Source organism: Triticum aestivum, chromosome 5D, assembly GCF_018294505.1.
Source record: "Triticum aestivum cultivar Chinese Spring chromosome 5D, IWGSC CS RefSeq v2.1, whole genome shotgun sequence".
Lineage (NCBI taxonomy): Eukaryota > Viridiplantae > Streptophyta > Magnoliopsida > Poales > Poaceae > Triticum > Triticum aestivum.
In genome coordinates this window covers 501,139,490-501,147,658 of record NC_057808.1, presented here as the reverse complement: position 1 = coordinate 501,147,658, position 8,169 = coordinate 501,139,490, and the positions used below count along the sequence as shown (strand labels likewise).

The 8,169-nt window shown below is 45.6% G+C and overlaps 1 protein-coding gene across 1 annotated transcript; it reads left to right on the top strand.

The window, feature by feature from the left end:
• Positions 1 to 1,804: 1,804 nt before the first annotated feature.
• Positions 1,805 to 4,604, top strand: LOC123123214 (tryptophan synthase alpha chain). The gene is made up of 7 exons (XM_044543683.1): positions 1,805 to 2,235; positions 2,328 to 2,649; positions 2,840 to 2,916; positions 3,565 to 3,642; positions 3,771 to 3,848; positions 3,974 to 4,033; positions 4,156 to 4,604. Exons 1-7 carry the CDS (start codon positions 1,954 to 1,956, stop codon positions 4,366 to 4,368), a joined length of 1,110 nt encoding a protein of 369 aa, XP_044399618.1. The 5' UTR covers positions 1,805 to 1,953; the 3' UTR covers positions 4,369 to 4,604.
• The last annotated feature ends 3,565 nt before the right edge of the window (positions 4,605 to 8,169 follow it).

Genomic DNA, 8,169 nt, shown 5'->3' with positions numbered 1-8,169 from the left:
CTTCTCAATTAATAAGATGAGTTAGACTTTTTGTCTTCATTTCAAAAATAAAATAAATGCAAATCCAAGGATTGGGTTATGGATTCCAACTTATGGAAATCCCCAACCCCCCACCCCCCCCCCCCCCCTTATTCCATTCTGACGGCGATGATATGTAACACAAATGAAGTCGCGTCACCCCACAAGATAATTTTGTTCTTTCATGGGACACTAGTAGAAAAAGGGTCTAATGTGAAACTCATTAGTCCCGGTTTGGTATTGAACCGGCACTAATGTGACCATTAATGCCGGTTCCAACGGCCAGGCGGGCGGCGCTCATTAGTACCGGTTCGTGGCGAACCTTTAGTACCGGTTCGTGCCACGAACCGGTACTAAAGAGGTGGTGGCCTTTAGTACGGGTTGGTGGCTCCAACCGGTACTAAAGAGCCCCCCCCCTTTAGTATCGGTTGGAGCCACCAACCGGTACTAAAGGTGGTGCGCTGCCACCCGCAGTGCACAATGTTTAGTCCCACCTCGCTAGTTGAGAGGAGCTCGCACCGGTTTATAAGCCCCGCCGCGGCTACCGTGTCGAGCTCCTCTCTAAGTAGTCCTTTGTGGGCCTATTGCAAGTCTTCTGCCCTGTGGGGCCTACCGGGCCGTACGGGCCTGCATCCTGGCCCAACTAGAGATTGGGTTTCTAGTCGTATACAGGCCGTGCCGGCCCAGTAGGATGGCTGTTTTTGCTTTATTTAAAAAATAAAAATAAAAATAAATCCTTACCAACCAGGACTAAAGGTCCCCCAGACCACGGCGCGCCTCGTGCCACGTGGTGGGCCTTTGGTCCCGGTTCGTGTTAAACCGGGACTAAAGGGGGGGACCTTTAGTCCCCACTCTTTAGTACCGGTTCCAGAACCGGTACTAAAGGTCCTTACGAAGCGGTACTAAAAGTCGTTTTTCTACTAGTGGGAATTTGCTCATGCGATCATGCCCACCAGTTACGCATCTATGTTAGGGGTTGCGTAAGTGGGCGGTTGTCTCGGGAGGCTTGCCTCCTTACTAGAGATATTCTTGGCTAAAATGGCTTTCCTAGGCTAGAAGGTATGGAGGTGCCGATTCGACAAGTGGAGGCAACAACACAAGGTGACTGTCATTCAGTGGTGCTCTTCGAGTACCGGGTCTTGAGTTTCCGGGCTACAAACCCTAGGTCTGGTCATACTTGGTTGTACTTGGCAATGCAGTGTTTAGACAACGATTTCCTTGTTGAAGCCTTTGGTTGGAGATGCTCACACCTGCTCTTCAAGGTGAAAACCTATCATCTGAGTATCTAACCTTTCGTGGTTAGATCTGGTGGCAATAGCGTAGGCATGTCGTTTTCCTTCTTGGAAGCGTTGTTTTTGAAGAACCTCTATCATAGTTTGTGTGTTACCAAGGATAGGATAGTGGTAGATGCTGCTGTTGTCGTTTGATTGCTTCGGCAATTCCTTTTGTGCCTGACATTTTTTTCTTTTTTCTCCGCCTAGTCGTAATTTCGGTTTTGCTTGACTTTACTAGTTGCCGATGTGATTTGTGTGTGTGTTGGTGTTGGTTGTGTGCATTCCAACCATGAGGAGATCTGGCGTGTGCTCGTTGTGTTTGTATCTCCTTGATTTTTTTAGTTAATAAAATTCATTCTTTATCAAAATAATAAGATAATTCTATTCGGAAAAAAATAAGACAATTCCATAAAATATGTCTAGTAAGTGTAGCATAGCTGAATTAAACTAAAGCGATCCGTGTGTACTATTTCCTCCAAGCTTCCACCTAGCTAACAGTCTAGCCTGTGCTACTTCTGCTGCTATATAACAACAAGCACAGCACCCCATTCTACTCACCGACCCCTCAGCATCCTACACTTCGATCCCATCAAGTTCAAGTGTGTCCAGGTGTTCTTGCATAGATACACTGAAGTGAGTAATAGCATCCTTAGCTACGTGGATGGCTTTAGCGCTCAAGGCGTCCCTCTCGCCGTCTTCCTCGCCTCTGTCGAGCCCCCAGAGAAGCCGCGCCAGGGCGGCAGTGGCAGTGGCCACACCGGGGAGGCCTGTCGTCGCCAGGGCACTGGCCGCGGCCTCGGTCGACCCGGCGGTGGTCATGCCGACGGCGAGGAGGCTTGCGGTCAGGGCCCGCGCAGCGGCGACCTTGCTTGCCCCGGCACCGGCCGGTAAGAGCGGCATGTCGGTAGCGAAGGCCATGTCCCAGGCCAGACACAAGGGCAAGGTACGTACATGCAGCGCACCAAGTTTATTTTGTTTTGCACCACGATGCAACGCATGGACCGACCGATACTTAAGTTTTTTGACTGCACATAGACGGCGTTCATCCCGTACATCACCGCTGGCGATCCCGACCTGGCCACGACGGCGGAGGCGCTCAGGCTCCTCGACACCCTCGGTGCCGACGTCATAGAGGTGGGCATGCCGTTCTCCGACCCCTACGCCGACGGCCCCGTCATCCAGGCGTCCGCTGCGCGGGCGCTCTCGGCCGGCGTGACAACGGACGCCGTGATGTCGATGCTGAAGGAGGTGACGCCGGAGCTGTCCTGCCCGGTGGTCATCTTCTCTTACTTCAACCCAATCGCGCGGCGGGGAACGGGGAGCTTCACCGCTGCAGCCAGAGAGGCCGGTGTACGAGGTAAACAGTTGTCTTCTTCGCTGACGCAGGTGGTTCTTTATGCATAAAAATCGTAACATGCAGCTACTCTATATGGCTTTTACAACTTTTTTGGAAGGAATATAGTTTTTCAAGTCAATATTCATTATTATAAACTTTGTAACTTCTGAAAATATAATGGAATTACTAATTCGCTCTTCATGTGCTACAGGTCTTATAGTACCTGATCTTCCTTATATCGAGACAGGTGTTCTTAGGAATGAAGCCATAAAGAACGACATCGAGCTGGTATGTCTAATAACACGCGAAACAGTCTTGCTCCCACTTTATATATAAAGGCACAAACGACCAAACCCATATAAAATGCTGAGAAAATCCTCTTGCAACAAGGTCGAAAGAAAAATAAAAAGGCACCGGGCTAGTGGCACAAGTCCCCTAACCCAACACCAAGCATGAAAAGTAGGAGAGGTCACCCCTAACACACTACAACCAAGAGTACATAAGAGGACCGGAACCGTGCTGGCATGAGAAATCACCGAGCCCCGAGAACCTCGTATGCCTGGTAAAACACCCCCCCCCCTCCTAGATAAAGGCACAAACAACCGAAACGATATAAAGTGTTGAGTAAACCCTCATGCAAAGCTGCTAGTCGAAAGAAAAATGAAAGGCACCGAGTGAGTGGCACAAGTGCAGGCCACCCCTAACAAACTATAATCAGGACTACTGAAGAGGGCCGGAGTCATGCCGGCATGAGAAATCACTGTACCCCGAGGACCTCATATTCCTAATAACACCTTGGAGATTTTTTATCATTGAGGTAAGTCAAGGCAAATCATCAAACGGAAAAAGTAAAACATAGCAAATAATCCAAATTGTTTTTGTCATTAAGCATTAACAGTGTAGTTGTACTCGAGGCTGATGAAGTGATGGGTGCAGGTGCTGCTCACAACACCATCTACAAAGGCAGACATGATGAATGAGATCACAATAGCTTCCGAAGGGTTTGTTTACCTTGTAAGTGCCAAGTAGATGTTTCGTTAAAATCCAAACTGCTTCGTTGCAATTTGCAAGTTTAGCATTTATATATACTACTAGACGAGGAGATATGGTAATGAACGTCTTAATCACATACTATTACACAGGTAAGTATCAACGGAGTTACAGGAGCCCGCCCAGATGTGAACCCGCGGGTGAAGGATCTTCTCAAGGAGATTAAGCAGGTTTGTAGAAAAAAATGATAAATTGTCCCTTTTTTGCAGGAAATGGTAACAATTATTTTCTCTAGTCTAGCTATATTGTGACTGTCCTCCAAGAACCTTATGTAGTTATGTTTTTGTATATGCAGGTCACTAACAAAGCAGTGGCTGTTGGGTTTGGCATATCGACCCCTGACCATATTAGACAGGTAAAAGACGTTTTCCCTATATATAAAGATTCATTTGTTCTTCTTTTTTCTTCTAAATTTTACTCATATCATAACTATGCTGCTGTTTCTATTGCCTAACGGTTGCAACGGGATGCATACAGGTTGCACAATGGGGTGCAGATGGAGTGATAATCGGTAGCGCGATGGTAAAGCAGTTGGGTGAAGCTGATTCTCCGAGAGAAGGTTTAAAGAGGTTGGAAGTATACGCCAGGAGCCTGAAGGATGCACTCAGCAGCGGGTCCACCATTGGGGCGAGTTGGGGCGACCGCCTCAGTTCTTCAACGTCATGGCAGGGTACTTCCCCTGTCTATTGACCAGTGGTGCAGCGCAATCGAGCACCCTTTTTTATCCGGTGCCCTGGCAAACCTCAGTACCAGATGCACTTTCAGAATTATGTACATATTAGAAGGGTTGGGCGTGATTTGTTGTGCTGTTGGTGTTGTTGGGTTAAATATTCGATGTATTACCTTTTTAAAAATTCAAATCTTTTAAGTTTGATCAAATCTGAAGAAAAACATATCAAATCAAATCGATATTTTAAAATTCATCATGAAATGAATTTCCATACTTTTCTCTTTAATATTGTAGATGTCGATATTTTTGCTCCGAACTTGGTCAACATTAAAGAAACTTGACTTTCTACAAAACTAATACCCTTATATTTTGACCCATGGAATATTTAATTTTGCGGGTGGGGAGATGATTGTGTCCAAGGAGACATGAGCATATCGATGGTTTAATGGCTCATCAAACGGATGAAGTTAACCGCATCATAAGCTACATTGGAAAACTGCTGGTTTTATATATATAAAAAAACTTTCTAGGATTTCAAACTTGAGGACAAGTTTAGGCTCACATTATTGGGGAGTTGTTAGGACCAAACCGGTATTGCGGCTTCCAGACCATTCACGAGTAATCCAGGCAACTGTTACGTTATTCGGAGATCTGTTGAACATGGCTCAATCCTAGTGTTGGACCCATTAAAAGGACACAGGAAATTAAACTTCGAATTCATAGGGTGATCCTCGAGGTGAACTGACCGTACCCTAAACCAACATAGGTGAACACATGTTGCTCGAAGAGGAAGGAATTGGCTTACTTTTAATTCCTAATACAGCACCATGTATATATTTATGATTTCTTGGTCTATCCATCTGTGTTTACATGCATGCGACACCTGATGCACAAGCTCAGTGATGGATGTCCTTGTGAAGGCGCACCCCCGTCGGCGGACTATATAGTGCTACCTGTTACCAAATCAAAAATTTCGAAAAAGCTGAGTATATAGACACGTCATATATTTACCATCCACCAAATTTACAGTTCAAGATGCAAAAAGATAAGCTTGACAGCAAACAGTGTTGAATTCAAGACCCACAATAAATAGTGTTTCATGTAATGTCCTCAACCAGACTTGCCTTTATTGTATCATGAATTGTGCATTGAATTTACAGTTCCAATATTGTGAGATGAAAGATACATGTTGTGTCTATATACACAAATGTTTTAGCAATTTATGAAAACATTTTGGTACTTCTACCACATACAGAAGGGTGGTAGCACTAGATTTTTCTCTCACGCTCCTTTTTGCCTGGCCTGAAAGTAACGGGAGGAAGCAACGAGCCCTACGCCTCTATCCTGCTTGGTACAACTATCTTTGTCATCCTTGGAATTTCTTCATATAGGCTAGTCAAGCCATCGCTTGCCCCTGTCAAAGGACGGTGCATGAAACATATGGTGGGTTGACACATGTTTGCCGTGGCTCAATAGAATGACAAAACAGACGTCGCAAAAAGGCGCACCATGATCCCAAACATCTTCAAGATATATCTCAAAATATCTTGGTCATTAACAGTGTAACAATCCCGAGGAACCGCCAAGAAAACATGCAGTTCGGTTCCATGCGACGATTCGTTCTCAAAATACCTCAAAATAGCATATGCAGATTCCTTTTCGAAATGATGCGTGTTTATTCACGCGACGCACATTCTCCACGCACTGCCAAGGAAAAGTCTATTTACCATTTTGCCTTTGCCGAATTTGTAGAGAAACTAGGATGAGGTATACATGCCTTTCGCGCTCAAGACGAGGATAAGGGATATGGCCGTCGGAGACCAAGCAAGGAGCGAGTGGAAGCGCGAGCGCGAGCGCGAGCGTGGGTGCATTAGCTTGCACCTGACCTGTACGTGACACAAACAGATGCCTTTGGGCTTCCATGTGTTACTTTTTTGTGTCTGGACCTATCAGTTTCCCTGTCGAGACTAGTCAAGCCGTGCACCAGCTTGCTAACCGTCAGTGTCCCAAGGACGATGTGCCTCGTGACATGACAAAAATGGACCCTTCCAACTCAAGACATATATCTTCTTTTTCTAGGGGGAAACTCAAGACATATATCTTTGCCATTAAATATCTTGTACGTACGTTTTCACGGAGGAAAACTAGCATGGAATCTCTCAATGAGATCTGTTTTCCTTCTAAAATACGAAGCATTCTACAAAAAATCTCAAAATATTTGCAAACACACATCATACAAGAATATGAACTTACATGCGAGACCTTGAATAAATCAGCAACTTGGTTTTTCTGCATGCGTGGGCGCCGCGTCATAAGCATAGCTTGTTGCGCCTTTGGACCTTTATCCTGCCGGGGCAACCTTCTTAAAAGACAGAAGCTTGTAAAAACAATAGTTTAAAAAACTGTTAGTATATACCAGAAGACGGCGCCAACCACGATCTGGATAGATCGCTGTCCTAGAGAAGTTGGCACCACAGAGGACCATAAGAGCAACTCTAGTGTGGATCGCCTGATGGATATCACCAAATGTCTGGGAACACATCCGGACGTGCCCTTCACATATGGATTGTGGGTTAGGATCATTGTTTACGAAATCGGTAACTAATAGTTGCTCGGTCGGCTTGGGAGTAGCGATTAATTGGTGAATCGGTCTATTAACTGAATTAATCGGTCGACCATTAATCCGTAGATTAAATAAGAACTTGCCAACATATATCTAGTTTTTTATGTGTTACACCATACTCCAATACTCTCAGCCATGTAATATACCAAAATATGCTACTGTTTTGTTGAACCCTAACTAATGAGGAGCTAGAGGGGGATGTGAGGTGTTATGGGGCAAAATTTTGGGCTTTGTTTGCCCACAAGTTAGTGGGCCAACAACGATTAATCGGTCTGTCTGACGGGCCTATTAATCGGGCTAACAAGTTAACACGATGAATATGTGTTATTCGATTCGGCCACCCTACGAGTAGCGATTAACTGGCCCGTTAACTGATTAATCGAACGAATTCTTGAACAGTGGTTATGATTGACAATGGCCATGCAGGCGCCAGGAGGGAAAAAAAGACGAGTAGACGGTGGGTTTGGGCGGACGTCTGGACCGGTGGCGGTCGTTTTGATGACTGATACGTCTCAAACATGTTTATTTGCAAGCTCGAGTCGCTCGGGCCCTCGCGGAGGAGCAAACTCGGGTAGTCCGTGCCCTCGGAAGCCTTCCTCCCAATGAGGATGTCTTTGGTGCTGCATCTAAACACATGCATCTCCAGCGCAGCAGATATAGACACGTCACTAGATATATACGGGTCAGATTTGCCCATTCTAATCGTAGATGCTCCAAGTGTAGACGTACCGGTGCTTAAGAAAAATCGCTTTATTTTACTTACTAGATAGACACCTTGGATCGTACAAAGTCGTGGATCTGCAGTAGTGCCAGCGTCCGCATGGTCCGCCGACAAAACTGTTGCATGTCTGGGCGCCACAACATGCCGTAAGGTTAATCATAGGATTCTTCCCGTAGATCTAGCACTATTTTGGCGACAAAAGCCAGCGCGGGCAGTTTGGCTTTGTATATGACCAATCAGTCTGCTACGGAAAGGTGGTCGACTGTTTTCTTCCTCAACTGCTGTATATGAACTGTTACTGTCTTGGTTCGCTTTCCTCGTATAAACACTTTATTCAGCACATTTAACCTGAAGATTAAGAGTGGGAAAAGGAGAAAAGCGAGTTCAAGGACATGTCAGAGAACCCACAACAACCGAATTGAGCGTAGCTCTTTTTAAGTTGTATTTGTTTGGATTGTTTACCGCATGTGTCATGTG

Bases quoted from the DNA above. Each gene is read 5' to 3' on its own strand.
- LOC123123214 (XM_044543683.1), top strand. From the start codon at position 1,954: ATGGCTTTAGCGCTCAAGGCGTCCCTCTCGCCGTCTTCCTCGCCTCTG. The intron at 2,236-2,327 runs GTACGTACATGC...GACTGCACATAG, and splicing joins AGGCCAGACACAAGGGCAAG to ACGGCGTTCATCCCGTACAT. The intron at 2,917-3,564 runs GTATGTCTAATA...TGATGGGTGCAG, and splicing joins TAAAGAACGACATCGAGCTG to GTGCTGCTCACAACACCATC.